The sequence below is a fragment of the Leptodactylus fuscus genome, chromosome 4 (genome assembly GCF_031893055.1).
Source record: "Leptodactylus fuscus isolate aLepFus1 chromosome 4, aLepFus1.hap2, whole genome shotgun sequence".
NCBI lineage: Eukaryota > Metazoa > Chordata > Amphibia > Anura > Leptodactylidae > Leptodactylus > Leptodactylus fuscus.
The window spans coordinates 98,136,263-98,158,691 of record NC_134268.1 but is presented as its reverse complement, the minus strand read 5'-3'; the positions used below and the strand labels follow the sequence as shown (position 1 = coordinate 98,158,691).

General features: G+C 40.8%; 1 protein-coding gene across 1 annotated transcript in view; it reads left to right on the top strand.

The window, feature by feature from the left end:
* MBOAT1 (membrane bound glycerophospholipid O-acyltransferase 1) overlaps positions 1 to 21,724 on the top strand; it is a 47,949-nt gene extending 26,225 nt beyond the window's left edge. The window contains exons 7-13 of the mRNA XM_075270942.1: positions 56 to 233; positions 800 to 992; positions 1,960 to 2,063; positions 3,923 to 3,987; positions 14,718 to 14,850; positions 17,169 to 17,320; positions 21,515 to 21,724. Of these exons, the coding sequence (XP_075127043.1) occupies positions 56 to 233; positions 800 to 992; positions 1,960 to 2,063; positions 3,923 to 3,987; positions 14,718 to 14,850; positions 17,169 to 17,320; positions 21,515 to 21,677 (988 nt within the window). The 3' untranslated portion in view covers positions 21,678 to 21,724. The remainder of the gene's footprint in view (positions 1 to 55; positions 234 to 799; positions 993 to 1,959; positions 2,064 to 3,922; positions 3,988 to 14,717; positions 14,851 to 17,168; positions 17,321 to 21,514) is intronic.
* The last annotated feature ends 705 nt before the right edge of the window (positions 21,725 to 22,429 follow it).

Here is a 22,429-nt window from a genome sequence, read left to right as displayed (position 1 = left end):
ATGAGACAGAAAAGCTATTACTACTAAGGTTATTCTATGATTATATCATCTGCAGGGAAAAACCAACTTTTCTGGAATATATTAGTTACAACCTCAATTTCATGAGTATTTTGGCTGGGCCTTGTAGTAATTTCAAGGAATATGTTGGATTTATTGAAGGACGACATATACAGTCAAGGTTACTAATAGACAAAGGAAAAGAAAGCAGCACATTTACAGATCCGTCTCCTAATGTAAGCTCAACTCTTATATGAATGTTTTTTTGTTTTGATGTATGAAAAAATGACAGCATTTTAGCTGCTTATATTGTTTTGTTGAGTTTATGGGGATTACTTTATTCTTTTAAAGCTATACTCATCGTATATATAGGGGTTTAGTGTATGGTCCCACAAAAGCAACATCCCCCTGCTCTAAAACATGGTCTCTGCAGATTAGACATATGGTTTCCAGATAGTACTGTCATACAGTATATACACTCCTGTTATGCACATTCATTGCTCTCATGCATCATTAACGGTAGTAGGGTATGAACGCAGACATCTGAAGCTTTTCCCATTGACTTTAACATACGTAACACAATGGACACCGTCTTCTGTTGAGTTCGGTTTGTAACAGAAGAAAAATCCCTCCAGGTACAAATTTTTTTTCTTCCATCAAAAAATCTGGAGAAGCAGCTGTAGTGCTCATGCAATAACCCCGAGCTTTCACATGTTACCGTCCACCTTGTAAAACAATACCAGGCATTCTATTCATGTCAAGTACTAACCTGGATGTTTTTTTTTTGTTTTTTTTTTTCCAGAGAGCTGTGGTAACCAAACTTCTGATCTGTTTGGTGTCACTTATTGTCTTCCTAACTTTTTCCAAAGCTTTCCCACTTACATATATGTTGGATGAGAAGTTTATTGATGACTCTTCTTTTCTTTGGAAACTCGTTTATCTCTATATTTCAACAATGGCTAGTAAACCTAAGTATTACTTTGCTTGGACGTTAGGTGAGTTATTGTTAGGTTCTAGCATTACTATTAAGAGATTCCTTTACAGGGAAAGTATGGCCTTTGCTTTGTTATTGAACCACTGAGCCTCTATTCAGATGAGCAATAGTAATGGTTACAATAAAGCCAATTCATGTGACCAATTTTTAACAGCTGCTTTCCACCACAGTCGTCTGAATAGAGCCTTAGTCTACATTTACACAAATGTTATAAATGGCCTTGTGACAGGCGTTTTTTTTAATAGTTGTCATACAGCTGTATTAAAACTCATTTATTAGAATGGAGGCTATTCGCGTGACTGATTTATTTTGCGAGTCTGTTTCACATGCATTTGACAATTACATGCATTAAAAATGGATGGTCAGTTTTGTTGTCTGCTGTTCATTAGTTTGTTACATATTTTTTATTAGTTTTTTTTGGCTGTTAGTTCATAATGTACATTTTGCATTATTTTACCATCTGTTTTTATCTGGTCGTTAAAAAAACGTCTTAAGAACTTCATTGGTCAGACTTGGAATCCATGGCATCGCGGTTCTTCCTTTAGAGCTTTTGACAGAAGTTTGCAGAGCTTTCCTCTGTGGACTTTCTGCTTCAGTTTTACCCATAGGGAAAACTCCATCAATTCTGTAGGTATAATTGACATGCAGAGACTTCCAAAACTACAATGGTTTTGGAAATAATTGCGTGTCCACAGTGCATATTTTAAAGCAAAGTGTGAATGGGATTGATATGACCAAATAAAATATTGTAATGAATAATTATATGTGTGTGTGTGTGTGTGTGTGTGTGTGTGTATATGTATATATATATATATATATATATATATATATATATATATATTTTTTATTTATTGTTGCCCAATAATATCCCAAGCCAATAATTTTGTCATGTATTATTTTCTTGTACACTAATTATTAGTTATTAATAATACTAAAACATAGTTTTTGAATTGCTTTAACTTGCATAGCTGATGCAGTAAATAATGCAGCAGGATATGGATTTAATGGAATAGATGAAGATGGCAACTCTCGGTGGGATCTAATTAGTAATCTTAATATATGGAACATAGAGGTAAGTTTTTAATGAAGTGGCTTGGAGAAAAGTGTTTTTTTTGTTTGTTTGTTTTTGTCTCTTTTTAATGCAAAATTGTGTATCTCTTGTTATATAGTAACATATATATTTTAGTATCCCCTTAATGATTGGCAGTACACCTCTTTACAGCCATAAAGAGTCTAATGGTCCTGGCTATTTCACCCTTTGAATGCTGAAGGAGTATATTCATACATTAAAATCTAATTTGTCATTTTATTGCCACTGTCTCTAGAGTACAATGATGGGTAACACTGCTATGATTAAGTTGGAAGCAGATAGCACACTGAATATACCCAGAACAATCTTTCATACCATAGAATTTGATAAGCAATTTCCTAGGCTTCTCCTGTCACCCATTTGAAATCCTTCAGGGTCCCTATGGCTGCCAAAGACCAATTGAAGTCCTTTAGATCTGCCATGGCTGTGTGCCTATTAAACTGTCGAGACATGACCTAAGAGATTACTTGTCAATTTATAATATTGCTTTGATACTGAGCATGCCAAAGCATATAGAAACATGAAAACTATTGCAATGTTAAGTCTCCTTATGGATCTAACATATAAATGAAATAAGTTTTAAGAGTGTGTTTAAAAAACTTCTCTCCTAGGTAGGGCCAGTCATAGTCTTATTATGTGAACAGCTGTCATTCATGACTGAGTTAATGCTCGTTGCGGGGTTTCACCTGGGTTTGCCATTGTTCCTAGTTGCTAGTTAAGATGCAGCCGGTCCTAAATGGTAAATTCCATTGAGTGACAGTCCACCACATTGCTCGATTAATACCAGGCTTTGGCTAAGACCCCATGCAGAGAATCATAGCTAAAAAAGTGATGTGGAAAAAAACTGTAAAAATGCAGTTTTTATTGAGTTTTTGCTGCCTTTTCCTCTGTGATTATTCTTCCCCTATTAAGTCTATAGAGAAAATTCTTGAGATTTCTCAGGTAAAATGAATATGCTAGGTTTTCTGAAAAAAGCATACATTTTTGAAAATGGCAATGTCCTACAGCTTTTTTTTCTTTGCAAAGTATGGAATAGATCAAACAAAATCTCCTTCACTTTCCTGGTAGTGCAAAATGCAGAAGCAGTAGCTAAAAATGTTGCGTTTCCACAATGTAGTACCTTAGACTTTCCCCAAACTCAGTGCATACGTGTGCCAGATTTATCGGCCTGGATATGATGGCAGGAGAGGAACTCCTAGCATTATAGTTATCTATGGTGCTAGTGGTCCCTGCCTCTCAGCAACATACTGTTTTGTAGTGATTATAGTATGGGACAGTATGTCATACTCCACCATTATGCTAGGTATCCCTCTCCCAGTATCATGTACAGGTTAGTAAATCCGGCACACATGGAGACCGAGTTTCATGGGTGAAATGTGCATGCGGAGTTAAACAGATTTCTCCAATGTCATTGCTAACAATAACCTAATCATTTGCTCTAATCTGGCTCGTGCCATTCTAATTTTATGACTTTATGGTAGTGGTGCTTATTTTTACCACTATAGGAAGCTGTATATTTAAGAATGTCTTCAGGCAATTATTGTAATTAGTTGTTTAGTGCATTCTGTTTAGTTACATTATCTTTCTATCTAGATACTGTTTGAGTTAAGACAAAAAATATTGACATGTCCACATATGTTAAAAAATAGGTTTACATTAGCTGTCCTTTCTTTCAGTACTTTAGACTGTAGTTTTATGTATGGTATGCCTGAATGCCATACTTGCCTACTAAGTCACTCTACAGTCAAGTATACCTTAAGGCATGGTTATGTGCTGCTGACAACCTTTATACATAAGTAACTGGCAATTATTTATGTATTTGTTGTTTCTCATTCTTCTAGATGGCTACAAGTTTTAAAATGTATATAGACAATTGGAATATCCAGACTGCTGTTTGGTTAAAGAGGTAAATTATTAGCTTCACGTCTAGTAAAGTCACGGATAAAATGTTTTGCGTACTTTCCTACTATAAAGATATGTTAATTACCTCTTTTTATTCATAGCAATAATCTGATAACATAATGGTGCGTAAATCATTAATCTGAACATTCTGCTGTTTTCTGAGGGTGTGGGGAAGTTAGCTCGGTAGAAGCAGTGATGCAGACCCAAACAGTCAAGACAGGGACACAAAATGTGCAGCAAAATGGTTTATTTAGAAAAAAAACCAGGAAAATAAATAAACCGTGACTTCAGGCACAAATGAGCAACACAAAATACAGCCCTAACTTCAGGCCAAAACAAAATTTAAAAAATCCTGCCCGTCTGAGCAACTATCTGAACAGAAATGATAACCTAACTATACGTGTGCCTTACTTCCAGCCACATGAACAAAACAAGCTCAATATTGTCTCACCAGACTCAGGGTTACAGGGCAGAACCTTATACCTCCTTTCACTTCATGGAACTAAATTGGAATGCATGGTCTGCAGCCTTTTTCTGGCCCAGTCATGAGCTGGTCTGAGGCCTACTCCAGATCCGCCCTGGACCACACATATGTCAGAAACCTGGGGCTGATAAATCTGCATTCCAGCACTCTGCCTGCCACATTCTCACAAGGGAAATGCAACAAATTCACCTGTAGTAATGAAAGTCAGACAATTAATCTCTTTTATAATATTTTTGGTGGATTTGGGAAGGTAAAAAAAAAAAATGTATGTTTGATGTTGATATGAATTGATTTATATGACTTATTTAAAGGTAACTTGTCAGCACCGTTTTGCTGCACAATCTTTGAGGTCAACATAAATAAGTTACATACATACTGACAGACATGCTTATAATACTTGTAGCATGTGGTGGGAGACTAAGGTATTGATGATATGTGGGTTTCTGTTCCATTTCAGCCTTTGATTGTTTTTCCTAAGCAAAGTAATAGTGTCAATCAGTGGTGGGTATTGCTTTCATGAACACATCAGAGTCCTGCCTCATTGCACTAAAACGATTAAAAATCTTGAAGTTCTTCACAGTTGCTGTTGGTCATTTATTGTATATAGTTTCATTGCTTTACAGTAGGTCCAATGCTCTCCACCTACTAAGAGGTTCACACTGGGTGCCATAAGTCTGCTAAGCCAGGGGCCGGCAATGTTTTTCGTATGGTATGCCGAAATTAAAAAAATAAATAAAATCAGACAGTAGTCAGTGTGCCATGCAATAATTATAAGGTTGTCGATCTACAGTCCTACATGAAAGTCATTAACACAAACCATATCCACAACCAATTAATTAGTTGATTAAACTTATATTTTGGTATGATCTGTATGAAAAGAGCACTCTGAATGGGATCATACATTTACATAGATAGCATAAATATCAGGCTCAAGTTGGTACAAACCTTTCCAGCCTTTTTTAAATGAATGAATGTCCACTTCAGCGTGTTCTGCTGCCACACTTGCTTTATGGTAGTAAAATAATTGCTGAGCTTGTGCCCAGACACAATGTGACACCTCTTTCTTACTGCCTTAGTATCACATTTGCTTTAGCTGAGAGAGCTCTGTGTCTGATGTGCTGACTTTGGTACAAGAGGATGCTGACCCCTGTGTTAAGCCAAAGTCTGGTGATTCCGGCAAAAGCTGAAGGTATTTTAACAAACATTTGGTTAGCTGAGTTCAGTGTAGCAGAGGTGACCTGTGGCCCTGCATTAAATGGAAGCCTGGTAGGCATACAGTAGGACGTGCTAGAACAGTAGAGGCACTGGAAGGGGAGGCTGCATTGCATGGAATTGGAACTGTGGAGATGCATCAATGAAAACAGGCTATAGTTTCAAGCTGGAGCTGAGGTGTAACCACTTGATGTAGTTTATCTGGGCACTGGTTTGATTCTGTGGTATAGTGCATCCAAACCATCTGTGCAGTGGTGTTAATCGTCCAGTATAGCTGAGATGGACCTGTTGTGATCTGTTGTGTAATAGAGGTAAATCAATGTTCTAGCAAAGTAGAGTCTTTGTACATTGCCAAAACCAGTTCAGCTAATCCAAAGTAGTGTCTGTGTGTTAGCTGAGCTGGTTATCGCAGTGTACAAAGTGGGGTCTGTGGATTACATGAGCCGGTTTATTGATGTAGCAGAGTAGAGTCTGTGGATTAGCCTGGTTCAATGATGCAGCAGTGTGGAGTTGGTGGATTAGCTGGCCTGTTTCATAGATATAGTAGAGTGGATTAGCCAAACGTGTCTAGCAGAGTGGAGTCTATGGAGTAGCTGAGCTGGTTCGACACTATAACAGAGTGGAGTCTGTGGACCAGTTGAGCTGGTTCAGCGATTCAGCAAAGTAGAGCGTCAAGGAACAGAGAGAATGGCAGGATACCAGTGAAGCACAGGGAACTACCTGTATGGTCAGGCTGTGTTAATAGTACTGTGCCCAGTGGAGTAGGAAATAGCTAGAGGATGATGAGGGAGCTAACAGCACTGGATTTGAGACCTGATAATATCACTAATAGAGGGTATATAGACAAGGCAATTATGATGCTATATGAAAAGGCAACTTTCCAAGATTGTACAGTTCATGCTAAATTAAAAAGTTGTGGTTGCCCTGGGTTAGGTACTCTGAGTTTGGCTGCCAAGGCCCTGCTTTGGGATAACAATTTGAACCCATTTGGCACTTTTGCGGGGTAATTATTATTGTTTATTTATATAGCACCATTAATTCCATGGTGCTTTACATTTGGGGGTTACATACAATACACAAAATATACAGGTAGATATAATACTAACAGTGACCGACTGGCACGGTGGGGTAGAGGGCCCTGCCCGCGAGGGCTTATAATCTATGGGGGAAGGGGGTAGAGACAGAAGGGAGACTGTACAGATGGCAGTGTGGTGATAGTGTTATTGGAGGTTTTAGGCCTTCCTGAATAGGTGAGTCTTCAGGGCCTTCTTGAAGCCTGTGATTGTGGGGGTCAGTCTTATGTGTCTTGGTAAGGAGTTCGAGTATGGGGGATGCACGGGCGAAATCTTGGAGGCGGTTGTGTGAGGAGCGGATGAGAGCGGAGTAGGAGGTCATTGGAGGATCTGAGGTTACGTGTGGGCAGGTAGCGGGAGATTAGTTCAGAGATATATGGAGGGGCCAGGTTGTGGATGGCTTTGTATGTTAACGTTAATAGCTTGAACTTAATTCGCTGGGCTATAGGTAGCCAGTGGAGGGACTAGCAGAGGGGGGCAGCCGATGAAGATTTGGGGGGGGTGAGGTGAATTAAGCGGGCAGCGCAGTTTAAGGTGGACTGGAGGGGGGCGAGGGTGTTTGCTGGGAGTCTATGGAGAAGGGTGTTGCAGTAGTCTAGGCGGGAGATTATGAGGGCATGGACGAGCATCTTGGTAGTTTCAGGGGTGAGGAAAGAGCGGATTCGATGGATGTTCTTGAGCTGGAGGTGTTGAGGGTTTGAACATGTGACTTGAAGGATAGGTCGGAGTCCAGGGTAACCCCAAGACATCGTGCCTGTGGGACAGGGGAAAGTGGAGTTCTGTTAACTTTGATAGATGGGTCAGGTGGAGGGGCCATACGGGGTGGGGTGAAAATGATGAACTCCGTTTTCTCCATGTTCAGCTTGAGAAAGCGGGAGGAGAGGAAGGAGGCTACGGCCGCTAAGCAATCTGGAACTCTAGCCAGCAGGGAGGCAATGTCTGGTCCAGAGATGTATATTTGGGAGTCATCGGCATAGCAATGGTATTGAAAACCATGAGATTCTATGAGGTGGCCCAGGCCAAGGGTGTAGATGGAGAACAGGAGGGGTCCTAGGACTGAGCCTTGGGGGGACACCTACGGAGAGAGGGCGTGGTGTGTGAGTAGGAGACGCTGAATGTGAGGTATGAGGAGATCCAGGGCCAGGTCTGAGATGCCAAGGGATGAGAGAATTTCTAACAGGAGAGAGTGGTCAACTGTGTCAAAGGCAGAGGAGAGGTCGAGGAGGAGGATAGGGTACTGGCACTTGGCTTTGGTGGTTAGAAAGTCATTGGTGACTTTTGTTAGGGCAGTTTCAGTGGACTGCTGGGGTCTGAAGCCTGTCTGAAGTCTGTCAAAGAGCAGGTTGGAGGAGAGTTCGGAGTGGACGTGCTGCTTAAGAAGTTTTGAGGCTTACAGGAGCAGTGAGCTGGGACGATAGTTGGCTGGAGAGGATGCTTAGAGGGATGGTTTCTTAAGTGTAGGAGTGACAGTGGCCTGTTTGAAGGCTGAGCGGAAGGATCCATTGGCTAGGGATAGGTTGAAGAGCTGAGTTAGGGCCGGAGTAATGACCAGTGAGTTTGGGGGTGAGATGTGACTGGATCGGGTCAAGCACGCAGGAGGTGAGGTGGGATTTGGAGATTAGGGAGGAGAGTTTTTCTTCAGTGATAGTGGGGAAACAGGTCAGGGATGAGGAGAAGCAAGTAGTTGGGTAGAGGGGTTGTCAGGGGTGTAGGGTGAGACTGTCTCTGATGGTGTCAATTTTAGTTTTGAAGTAAGAGGCAAAGTCGTCAGCTGAGAAATGATGTTGGAGGAGGGAGTTGAAGGTGGAGAATAGCTGTTTGGGGTTATGAGATATGAGTGTGGTGAAGTAGACCTGCTTTGCGGAGGTGAGTGCGTTCTTAAATGTGAGAACTGTCTCTTTGTAACTAAGGAAGTCTTCCTTGGAGTGACTTTTCTTCCAGAGGCGTTCTGCAACCCGCGACGCATGTCTCAGTTTTTTAGTCAAGTCGGTGTGCCAGGGTAATTGGAGTTGTTTACTTCTATGACCTTTCTATGTAGATTATACTGTATATGTGGCTTATTTTATCTGAGATCAGTATCTGATCTTGGATACTGCATGTGTGTTTGAACATATTCTGTTTTGTAGGCTGGTTATTGCCAGTAATCTATTCACATGTAAACCAGAATAAGGAGGGAGTATGGGTTGCTTTGGACATGTATTGGATGGGGGTATCTAAAATTAAATAAAGTAAATTCTGCAACTATGTGAAGCATGGGATTTTTCAAAAAAACAATCAGGTCTTGAATGATGAAAAGAATCCAAGGAGTTTATTTCAGGAAGTCCAGTTTTAACAAAAAATAATAATTCTTCAGAAAATCTCCATAATGTATACAACAAACACCTTGTACCTCAGGCTGCTGTAGTCTCACAAACTATCCATCATGTGAACTTCACCAACACATACCCAGCTTTCTGGGAATTGGAATCATTTTATACCTTAGACATTTCCCATAATCCTCTGCAGTTTTCCCTATAAAACCCTGGAGTTGCTGCAGACTTGCCTCTTATAAGATCAGGGGAGACACACCCAGTGCAACTCCACTCATGCAGGTAAATATGCAAAAACACTTTATAAATCCATGTTAATGTGAACAGTTCCTTAGTGTTAGTATATGGTTCCCAGATGGTAAGATAAGAAATAGTAGGAAAATAGAGCATTAGGTGGCCAGCCTAATGAGGAAAGAAAGAAATAAGAAGCAGTAATAGAACATTCACACAGAGATATTACCAGATCTGGGGTCTTATGTACCACCACTAAGGTTACAAAGAAGAAATCACATGGAAACACAACACAAAATAGTTTACCTCTTCACATTCCTCCCCCCTTAAGAAGAAGCTTGTCCTTCTTCAGACAGCTTTCACTTCAGCACCATACCTGGACAAATGATCGGCATTTTGGTGCTTGGACCCTGACCGATGTTGTATCTCAAATTTAAATGGCTGTAATGCTAAATACCATCTAGTTATTCTGGCATTTTTGTCCTTCATGGTATGAATCCAAGTGAGGGGATGATGATCCGTCACTAAAGTAAACTCTCTTCCTAATAAATAATAGCGTAATGCCTCCAATGCCCACTTAATCGCCAGCCCTTCCTTCTCGATTGTAGAATACTTTTGTTCACGGGGAAAAAGTTTCCTACTTAAATAAAGAATAGGGTGTTCCTCACCATTAATCTCTTGACTCAGGACTGCCCCAAGTCCCACCTCAGATGCATCCGTCTGTACAATAAATGGTTTGTCAAAGTTTGGGCTTTGTAAGACTGGTTCTTTACACAAAATTTCTTTTATTTGTTCAAAAGCTAAATCACATTCTGTTGTCCATATCACGTCCTCTCTACTGTTCTTTTTAGTTAGGTCGGTTAAGGGAGCAACGATAGTAGCAAAGTTTGGAATAAAACGTCTATAATAGCCAACAAGACCTAAAAAGGATCTGACCTCTTTCTTTGTGGCTGGAATAGTCGCGGATTGAATGGCTTGTACTTTGGATATCTCTGGCCTTACTTTACCACTACCCACAATAAACCCAAGGTACTTCGTTTCTTGGAATCCCAAAGCACATTTACGTGGATTAATTGTAAATCCTGCTTTCCCAATTTCAGTTATCACCTTTTCCAAGTGATACAAGTGCTCTTCCCATGATTTGCTAAAGATTACCACATCATCTAAATAAGCAGCACTGTACTCCGTATGATCCTTCAAGAGTAAGTCCATGGCTCTTTGAAACGTGGCTGGAGCACCATGAAGACCAAATGGCATGTTTCTGAACTGATACAAACCATTAGGCATCACAAAGGCAGTTTTTTCTTTTGATTTCTCATCAAGTGGAATTTGCCAATAGCCCTTACATAAATCTAGGGTAGAAATATATTCTGCACACCCCAATCTATCTATGAGCTCATCAATACGTGGCATTGGGTAATTGTCAAAACTAGATATAGCATTAATTTTACGAAAATCTATGCAAAATCTTATTGTCCCATCTTTTTTCCCAACCATCACTACAGGTGATGACCAAGGACTTTTAGAGGGTTCAATAACGCCCAATTTAAGCATTTCCTGAACCTCATTTTCAGCCTTACCCTTTAATTTTTCAGGTATACGATAAGGTCTATGTCTGATAGGCGGATGATCTCCAGTATTTATTGTATGAGAAACTAAAGACACACGGCCAGGCTTACTTCCAAAAATATGTGAACTGGACCCTATAATCTTCCTCAGGTCACAATGTTGCTCTTTAGATAACTTTGGATTCAATGTTACCTCTGACCAGTGAGCACAATTTTTCAACAAATCATAGATTTCTTCAGACATATCCTGTGAAGACTCTGCGACAATAGTACAGGTAGTGTTATCTTTAGGACTAACCTCTGGTTCAATCCAACGTTTTAATAAATTTACATGGTAAACCTTATTTTTTTGTTTTTTATCTGGGGTTTCAATTTCAAAGTCAACAGGACCTGTTTGTCTAACCACTTTATATGGCCCTTGCCATCTGGCCAACAACTTATTCTCACTGCTGGGAAGCAAGAGAAGAACCTTATCCCCAACTTTAATCGATTTATTTTTGGCATGTTGATCATACCATTTCTTTTGGTAAACTTTTGCCTTGTGGACATTATCATGAGCTACCTTAATCAATTTCATTAATCTCTCTCTCATTTTCAATACATGTTCTACCACATTTTTCTGATGACCATCTTTACCTTCCCATACCTCTTTAATAACATCCAAGAGTCCCCTGGGTCGTCTCCCATATAACAATTCAAAAGGACTAAACCCTGTAGACTCTTGTGGAACCTCACGATAGGCAAATAATAGAAAGGGCAACCATTTGTCCCATAGTTTTGGATCATTATGTGCAAATTTCCTAAGCATGTTTTTCAAGGTTTGGTTATACTGTTCAGTCAACCCATCAGTTTGTGGATGATAAGGGGTAGTCCTGAGAGGCTGTATACCAAGAAGCTTATAAACTTCTAACAGAAAGGAAGATGTAAAGTTACTCCCCTGATCAGTAAGGATTTGCTTAGGTAATCCAACCCTGCTAAACACCTTCAAAATTTCCTCTGCAACTCTTTTAGCAGTAACTGTGCGCATAGGTATGGCTTCAGGATACTTGGTACAGTAATCAACAATTGTAAGAATGAAACGGTTACCTTTGGAACTTCTTTCTAGTGGACCGATAATATCCATACCCACAGTATTAAATGGTTCATCAATTATTGGTAAGGGTATAAGCTCTGCTTTGGGAGGAGCTGAAGCAGTGTACTGACATATTGGGCAACTACGACAGTAAGTAGTGATCTCATCATAAACTCCAGGCCAATAGAACCGATAGAGTACTCTGGCCAAAGTCCTTTTATAACCCAAATGTCCAGCAACAGGAACATCATGCGCTAATTTCAAAATTTCTGGTCTAAACTTTTTTGGCACAACTAACTGTTGCACTTGCTCTCCTGTTTTTGGGTGACTACACACTCTATATAAAATATTGTTTTCCACCAGATAATAGGGTGTAACAAGCTGCTTACCACTTTCTGCAACCACTTTACTGTTAGTTAAACCGTGTTCATACAATGCATATAAGTCAATGTCCTGTTTTTGTTCAAATGCAATATCAGTGTCCCACAAGTCAGCATTTTTATACTTGCCATCCAGGGAAACTCTTCTCCTAGAGACATCCTGCTGTCCTGGAACTCTCAGAGGCTTTGATGATGGCGGCTCCATGATGTCCTCATGGAATGGGAAAATGTCCTCCAAAGTCTCACCTCTCTTGTGTGCCTTTGCTTTAGCTCTGGTAGTCACAGCAGACAGCTGGCTTTTCCCCACTAGCAAATCTTTGAATCCGGGTGTGGTTCTTCCAAGGATCACTGGTACTTGTAGTTCTGGAACAACAACTACTGGCATGGTAAAACATTTTTCATCCAACTGCAGGTCAATATTTGATGTGGAGTATTTTTTTGTATCTCCATGAACACAAGTAATTGGCACTTTGGGAGAGTCCATCTTCTGAGTTATTAGGTCCTCCTTTACCAAGCTTAATTTACTGCCAGAATCAAGCAAAGCATCCACGTTCTGTCCATTAACTTGGATTGGCAGCATGAAGTCACTGCTAGCAAAAAACAATCCAGACTTTGTGCCTTTAGTGCTTTTCCTGGGGCAAAATTTAGCTATGTGTCCCTTTTCTTGGCAAATATAGCACATTTTTTCACTGGTGACAGTTTTTAATGGACTTCTGGCTTCTTGACCTCTCCCTCCAGAGAAAGTTCTGAATGGTTTGGCTGGGCCAGTTGCAGACCTGCTTAGGTCTCTTTTTGCTAGGATAAAGTCCTCTGCCAAAGAAATAGCTTTGTCAGCATTTTTGGGCCGATGTTTTTTAACCCAAGCAAGAACATCAGCTGGAAGAATTTGTAGAAACTGTTCAAGTATGATCGCTTCACTAATCTGCTCAGTCGTCTTGTTGTCTGGTTTCATCCATTTCATGTATAAGTCTTGCAGGCGAGTAAAGACTTCCCTTGGACCATCAGTGTAGCTGTACTTGAGTTCTCTGAACCTCTGTCTATAGGTTTCCTCACTGATGTCATATCGCCTTAGAATAGTCTCTTTAACCAAGTCATAGTTATTTGCATCATTCATGTTCATGTGGCTATATGCCAGTTGGGCTTGTCCAGTAAGATATGGCGCCAGTCTTACCACCCACTGTTCCTTAGGCCACTGACAGGTATGTGCAATTCTTTCAAATGTGGTTAAATATGCTTCAATATCATCTTCTGGAGAAAGTTTAGTCATGCGAGGGTCTTTCCAAGCAACAGGCGGTCTCAGGGTTTGAAACAGCTCCCTCCAGCGTTCATCCTGACGTCGCAATTCCTCGCAATTTCTCCTGGCTTCCTCCATTTGCCTTTTTTCTGCATTGATCTGCTGCACAGTTAACCATTTCATAAGGTCAGCAATGCTCTCTGGTAAAGTCTTTTCAGAAGGCTCAGCAACACTTGGAGTTAATGGAGCAGCTGTGGCTCCTTGCACTTCTGCATCCTCCTCTAGCAGTGCTCTCTGTCTGACACCTTGACTTTCCATATTCACTAGTTTCCTTGCAACAGTTCGCTTTGCAGACTTAGTTGGCGGCTTTGCATTAATACGCCAGGAACGTGTCTTGTACATAACTCCCTTGTTTCTTTAGGCTTGAGTACTTACAGCAATACTCCAAAAATCATCCCACTTCTGACACCATATGTGAAGCATGGGATTTTTCAAAAAAACAATCAGGTCTTGAATGATGAAAAGAATCCAAGGAGTTTATTTCAGGAAGTCCAGTTTTAACAAAAAATAATAATTCTTCAGAAAATCTCCATAATGTATACAACAAACACCTTGTACCTCAGGCTGCTGTAGTCTCACAAACTATCCATCATGTGAACTTCACCAACACATACCCAGCTTTCTGGGAATTGGAATCATTTTATACCTTAGACATTTCCCATAATCCTCTGCAGTTTTCCCTATAAAACCCTGGAGTTGCTGCAGACTTGCCTCTTATAAGATCAGGGGAGACACACCCAGTGCAACTCCACTCATGCAGGTAAATATGCAAAAACACTTTATAAATCCATGTTAATGTGAACAGTTCCTTAGTGTTAGTATATGGTTCCCAGATGGTAAGACAAGAAATAGTAGGAAAATAGAGCATTAGGTGGCCAGCCTAATGAGGAAAGAAAGAAATAAGAAGCAGTAATAGAACATTCACACAGAGATATTACCAGATCTGGGGTCTTATGTACCACCACTAAGGTTACAAAGAAGAAATCACATGGAAACACAACACAAAATAGTTTACCTCTTCACAAACAGCTTATGCTGCCCGCATGGCTGGATTCTGCTGACCCCTTTTAATGTTTAAAAACCTCTTTTTGTTGTTTTTTTTCCCCTACAGAGTTTGCTATGACAGAGCACCAAAATATGGCATAAGTTTAACTTTTTTCCTTTCAGCCCTTTGGCACGGAGTTTATCCAGGATACTATTTTACATTTCTCACTGGCATTCCTTTGTGGTGGACTGCAAGAAGAGTAAGTAAATTTTTTTTTTTTTTTTTGTACAGTAAAAAGGTGTTTGAGGTAATTTAGAATGATCCTTATAAGTAAATTTTAATCACAATTTAACAGGAGTCTAATTAGATGATTTTGGTATAGAAAAAGACTGCCATTGTTTGGTAGGGCACCTATATACATTCAGACAAAAAGCTTTTTAGCAGTATGAGAGTGTGAAGCAGGTCCCACAAAGACCAGGCAAATGCTGTGGTTCCACTCCTGGTGACCTCGCCCAATGCCTTCCTGTTTGCTCTGATTGGCAACTTTTAGTTTTTTATGATGCCAGTTATATCCTCGACCAACGCATGCACCGTAACCCCCTGCTTTGAATAGTGGAGTGTACCACAGCCATCATCACACCTGCAGAAGTGTTCAGGGCAGCCTCATGCATGGGAGTACAGAAACTGGTTGGATTGATCTGTACGAATGGTTTACATGAGATTACATCAGAACTAGTGCTGTGAATCAAAGAAAAGGTGAAGTTGCAAGGCAGGGATAGTGGACAAAACCCAGAGCCTTTCCTGGGTTATTGTAGTACTTGGCCTAATTTGCATATTGCTAAAAAGTTGGTGAGAGGTGATTCTACAGTATACCTCTTTTATTCAGCTCTGCCCACAGTCTGCTGCTAGAGCTGACTTCTTAAAGGGGTTGGCCACTTTTAGACCAATATTGACAAACAAATGTACAATTAAAAGATATACAATTTTCCAATATACATTCTTGTATCAATTCCTCATGGTTTTCTAGATCTCTGCTCGCTGTCATTCATTCTGTTACTTCTAGAGGATAAAACTCTGACCATGATCATGTGATTTACAGTCCATGGTCATGTGATGAGCACACATGTGCTATTCATTAGAGTCACAGCACAATAATCAGACAATCTGCCTGGTAATCAGCTGTGCACCTGTGTCCTCATCACATGACCATGGACCATAAATCACATGACCATGGTCAGAGATTTATCCTCTAGAAGTAACAGAATGAATGACAGCAAGCAGAGATCTAGAAAACCGTGAGGAATTGATACAGAAAGTATATTGGAAAATTGTATATCTTTCTATTGTACATTTGTTTGTCAATATTGGTCTGAAAGTGGCCAACCCCTTTAAGCTCCCTTAATGAGCAGACTCTCTGCAGCTGAGTTGCTGCCGGAACATCCCCAAAGTGTGGACTGGAGGGGGGGTGGAATGACAGGTCCCACTACCAACCTACCTGCCATTCCTAAAAATCCAGCCCAATACTGAGCATTTACCAAACTGCTCTCAGCAGATAACTTTCGTCTGAGCAAACATTCCTTCTGGAGTTTTCTCATCGCACCTACCTTAGTAGTCCGGGTGAGATGTACACCCCCTCCATTACCTGACCAGCCACCGGCTTACACTATATATATATATATATATATATATATATATATATATATATATATATTCTATTTATGTAGATTGTGAGCCCCATATAGGGCTCACAATGTACTTTTTTTTTTCCCCTCCTATCAGTATGTCTTTGGAATATGGGAGGAAATCCATGCAAACATGGGGAGAACATAAAAACTCCTTGCAGATGTTGTTCCTGGCAGGATTTGAACCCAGGACTCCAGCGCTGCAAGGCTTCAGTGCTATCCACTGAATCCCCCAGATTTGTCTTGTTTTAATACTTTTAAACAATATATATGCTTTGCCATGTTCTGTACTTTTGCAGCTGAAGTTTAATAGCACTTAGAGAGGTTTTTTTCTTTGTTCTCTATTGTTTTTTGGGGGGGAGGTAGGTGAAGTAACAAAAAATTCAGTTTGAGAGTATAGTGTGTGTGACTTTTTTTTTCATTTTTTTTTTTTTTTTTGGGGGGGGGGGGAGTTATTCTTATTACAGGATAAATACCATTGTATTTCATTAGTTTTATTAGAGTATTTAGCGGTACCAATAGTGTTAAGCCCTCCATTTCTTCACCAGACGGAGTTTCCTAACCATGATTACATCTGACCACAGTATATAAAAGGTTAAATATCTGTGATTAGGGTTTTCTTCGATTACAGGTACTTCCCAAGAATGTTTGCTGTTTAAAACAGTAGGTGCTTACAGGCTATGGCACCTTCTCAGCTTCCAAGCAGGCGCCATATTTAAAGGTTTCACCTCTGCTGTATAGACCAGCATAGTATAGTGCACATCTGCTTTAAAGTGTACAACTTTTGTGTACTGTAACCACATCTCTTCCTCTGTAGACCTTATAAACATTCTGAGAAAAGTTGGAAAGTGTAATGGAAAAAGTACTCTAACTGTTCTTTGATTTCTGTTTACAGATGAGGAAAGTTTTTCGCCATTACTTTATTTCCTCAAAATTCAGAAAATCTCTTTATGACTTCATCACATGGCTTGTAACACAGTTGGCCGTTTCTTACACTGTTGCTCCGTTTTTCCTCTTGGCGGCTGAATCGACCATTAAGTTGTACAAGTATGTATGTCATTTTGTATGTTTGTCAGAAAAATTATTTTTTTCTATTATACTTTGAAAGGCTTAACTGAATTGTATTACTTTAACTATAACGTAATGGTTTGTTACCATAGATTGGTGGTTATTAGAGATGAGCGAGTAGTATTCCATTGAGTAGGTGTTCGAACGAATACTACAGTATTCGAAATACTCGTTCGAATTCTATCGCTATTCGCAGTAAAGATTTGATTCAGAACCAGCGTTGATTTGCCGAATGCTATACACTGTATCTTCTTCAGGAACGGGTCTTCTTTGCGTCTTCTTCTGGGGGTTGGCTTCAAACTTCTAGGCCTCGGGCCTAGAGCAAAGCCGACTGTGCATGCCTGCCGGCCATAAGAAAATGGCCGCTTACAATACTGTGCAAGCGGCCATTTTCTTGTGGCCGGCAGGCATGCGCAGTCTGCTTTGTCCGAGGCTTAGAAGTTTGAAGCCAACCCCCGGAAGAAGACGCGAAGAAGATCTGTTCCTGAAGAAGATGGAGGCAGCACTGGAGAGGTCTCTCGCAGCATTGAGAAGCCCCCAGTGATGTTTGAGCGCTGGGGCCCGCCCCCAGTGCTGCGAGAGAACTCATTTGCATACCAATGAAAACCGGATTATATACCAAACGGCAGCTCGGAAGAAGAATATCCTTTAAGGCTATTCCTACGTGTTGGGGACAAAAATTGACTTTTATTGATGGGATCCCTTTAAGTATCCCACAATAATGTGAACATTGCAAAAGGTGAATTTTGCTCTAGGCATCAGGATCCCCTTCTAGTCATATATAGGTTAATGAAAGGAAGATACAGATAAGTTCCCTTCATTATGTCAATATTACGTTATGAAGGTATATTATTAAAACTCATTTTATTTATTCATGGGCTACATGCACATGAGAGAGAGATCCGTCTGCCACCCATGCCTCCACTGACCCATTAATATTCTTCAGTGAGCCTGGGCAGGAAAAGGAGGGTTTTGCTTTGTGCTAATGGTCCCATACCCAGGCCTGTGATAATACAGAGGTGTGTGTATGGGACATTTACAATATACTGCATCGGTGTGCTAGCTGTTAAAAAATTGAATAGCACAAAAGGCTTAAAGAAGAAAAATCTGAGGGGAAAACTTCTTTTTATTAGAAAAAGTTCTTGTGTGTGAAGTGACAGTCTGTCTATTTGTGTGTTCGTTGGATTTGTTTCAAGGGTGCCAAGGAGGCCAATCCATGCTCTAAACCAAATCTAATACACTTTTAAAACATGAAAATAAAATCTCATGGTACGAGTGGCTTTAAGCTTCTACTGCACTTGGTTTTAGCTTTCAAGACTACTTGGTAGGTTCAAAGAATCCCCCTGTAGTCAGGAAGATCACCTGGCAGGTCTAGTGTTGTGACTGAAAAAAATGTAATATTAATAAATATTTTAGCTGTCATCTGTCCTAGATTTCTTTGAAAATGTAACTACTAGAGATGAGCGAGTAGTGAAATATTCGATAGTCGTTTCGAATAGACCCTCAATATTCGACTATTCGACCGAACATCGAATCCCATTATAGTCTAAGGGGAAAAAAATTGCTCATTTCAGAGGAAACCACTGCAACTGGGACAGCAGGGGAAGCATGCCTGGGTGCGTCTAACAGGCCCAAGTCCCAGTATTACCCTACTATCACAGCCTATAAACTAGACACTTTCCACACTCTATGAAAGTGGAAAAATACTTGAAACCTTCTTTCCTCTACATTATTATGGACAGAAACACAAATTTAAACCTAAAGAAACATTAGCATGCGCTCATCACAATCCTTGACTTGATAGCTGCGTTAAGCAGGGTGCAGGATACAACGCAGACGAGGCCCGTGCACCAAGAACAGGTGTTACAATGGCTAGCGGATAATGCTTCCAGCTGCTTTTCCACCAGCCAGTCAGCTACTACCTCCGGTCGTGTTCATACCCAAGAGTCTGCCCCTCCTTCCTCCCAACATGCCCAATCTTCCCAGCAGAGTCATCCCACCCTTGCCCGCTCCAGGGAGCTACCAGAATAATTTCTGTGTCCTGATGCCCAAACACTGGAGCATCCGCCCAATATATCTGTCCCATATGGGTGTGAAGCAAGGTCTAAAATTCCCACAGAGTATATACCTTATTTGCTCTGCGCACTAACTATATACCATCCCTGCATACTTGCAAAAGATTACGCTTGTATACATCCCTTTGTGAGTCCAATATACCTGTCCCATACAGGTGTGAAGCAAGGCCTCTACTTGCCATACAGTATAGACCGTACTTCACATACGCTCAAAATAGATACTGTGTATACATCGGTTTGTGAGCCCAATATACTTGTCCCATACGGGTTTGAAGCAAGGTGTATACTTGCCACAGCATATAGACCGTACTTGCTATACGCTTAAAATATATACCGCGTATACTTGCAATACACTGTTTGTAAACCTCTTGAAATGTGTAAGGCTAGCGGAAGAGGATGAGGATGGGGGCATGGAAATCCAGCTGGGGGCCGAGGCCGCAGTCAAGCTACTGCGGATGCAATGCCTACTGGTGAGGGCCAGCCAGCATTGTGCTCATCCACAATCCCTGGCTTGATGGCAACCTTAAGCAGGGTGCAGGGTACAGCACTGACGAGGCCCGAGCACCAGGAACAGGTGTTACAATGGCTAGCGGATAATGCTTCTAGCTGCATTTCCACCAGCCAGTCAGCCACTACCTCCAGTCGTGTTCATACCCAAGAGTCTGCCCCTCTTTCCTCCCAACATGCCGAATCTTCCCAGCAGAGTCATCCCACCCTTGCCCCCTCCCAGGAGCTGTTTTCGGGTGCTTTTCCACTCTTCTACTCTGTTCAACCACTTCCTGAATCCAAGTAGCTAACAGACGAATTTCTCTGTCCTGATGCCCAAACACTGGAGCATCCGCTATCTCCTGCTGATTTTGTGGTTGTGGACCCGCAACCAGTGTTTCTCTGCCTCAGCGATGATGACGAGACACAGTTGCCATCAGGGCAGGCTGTGGTTATGTGCGGTTTGCAGTAAGAGGAGAGTGAGCAATTGGAAGAGGAGGTGGTGGACGACGAGGCCACTGACCCAACCTGGACAGAGGTGATGTGTAGTGGGGAAAACAAGCGCAGCACCAAAAAAGGTGGCTAGAGGCAGAAGCATGTCCAGAGGTACAGGGCAGCTGCGTCACAGAAGCCAGGCCCGTGCCAGCAAGGCCCAAGATGTTCCCTGCAATAGCCACTCTCCCATCGAGGCCACGTCCCTCGATGGTGTGTAGATTTTTCAATGTATGCGTGGAGGACAAACTGAGTGCGGTTTGCACACTGTGCAACTCAAAACTGAATAGGGACTCTGAAAAAAGCAACCTGACCATCTCAGCCATGCGCCATCATTTGAAAGGCAAGCACTGGGCTCGGTGGGAGAGAGCAAATGCAGGACAATCGTAACGTGCCGCCGTTCGGTAGCAATCCCGGAAAATTGCTGCAGGCATGCGCAGTCGGCTCTGCCCAAGGCCCGACGGCAGAGCCGACTGCGAATGCCTAAAAGTTTAAAGCCAGCGCCGGAAGAAGACACAGGCAGAGGCCGTTCCAGGCAAAGATAGAGGCGGCGCTGGAGAGTTCTCTTGCAGCTTTGGGGACGCCCCCAGTGCGGTTTGAGCGCTGGCGCCCGCCCTCAGTGCTGCGAGAGAACTCATTTGCATACCGACGAAAACCGGCATTTCTACACAACGGCAGCACGAAGACATCTAAAGGTAGGAGAAGAATAGCCTTTCTTAAGGCTATTCCTACGTGTTAGAAAAAATAGAATTTTAATGATTTGAATCCCTTATAATGCAATGTTATCTTGAATTGTGTATTTAGACACCAGAAAACTCTATATCAAACCAGCCATTGTAGGCTATATTAGGCTTAGCACCGTCATACTTTTTAGATAAAGTAGATTTCTTGAAAATATTATTTTAGAAATATGCAAATAAGGCTACAGTGCAATGGAGGAATGCAATAGAATTGAGTTTTCAAACCTAAATACAGAGCTGTTGATCTTGTGGTGCACAGCATAATGTCCAGTGCAGTGCACTGGTTTGATACCAAGTTTCCTTGTGGTAGATTCCCTTAAAGTTGCCAATTTGTAATAACATTTTACTAATATTGTAAATTTATGATTTGTGTTTTTTAGGTCCATGTATTTCTACTTTCATATTGTTGTGTTTATTGCACTTACTCTTCTGTCAGTAAAGTCATCTAATAATGGTCAAGAAGCTTTCTGTAAGAGGACTTCATCTACCACAAATCACGTTAAACAGAAATATGTAGAGAATATAAAGTTTCATTCCACATGAGACTGGGCATTGTGCAATGGCTGCTACCTACCAAAGAGACAAAAGTTGACTTTTTCTTATGATGTTTTATTGTATTTAAAAGACCATGTAATATATTGTAAAGTTTTTAATACTTGATTGATTTTTCAATATTTTGGAGTAAACTTACCTTTGTTTTTTTTTCTGTTGTGTTTAAATTTTTTTTTTTTTTTATTAAGCCCAGCTGCAAAAGTTCCACACATGTGCAACATAGTATTGACTTTACCTTCCTTTACCTTCTATCACAAAGAATCTCATGGAACTTTTAAAATGGAACCGTGATTGGAGAGGTATTTTAGAAAAATGTGTTTTTAGTGAGATCTACATATAGGAATATGTTCTTCTGGGAGGGTTTATGCAGGGATGGTAACAAAGCTCTTATCCACATATCATAACTGTTTTATAATGAACTGTTTTCTTGTGTGTCAATTTCATGACCAGTATAGATTTTTGATGGCTATAATCAGGAATCCTGCACACGTAGCTAAATTAATGCTGAAGCTTTATTGGAAAATCATATAATCCACTATGCAAAGCCCATGAGAAATAACTTTGAGTTGGGTGTGAAAGAACTTGCTCAGCATACATAAAGACCCTGCATCAACCTCATATAATTCATTAAATAGATTAACACCACATTTTTGCCATATAGTTGAGGTATACATTTTTCTACCCTACAAAAAATGAGATGCAACTAAAAAATATGGACAGAAAAATGTAACCTATTGAACCTA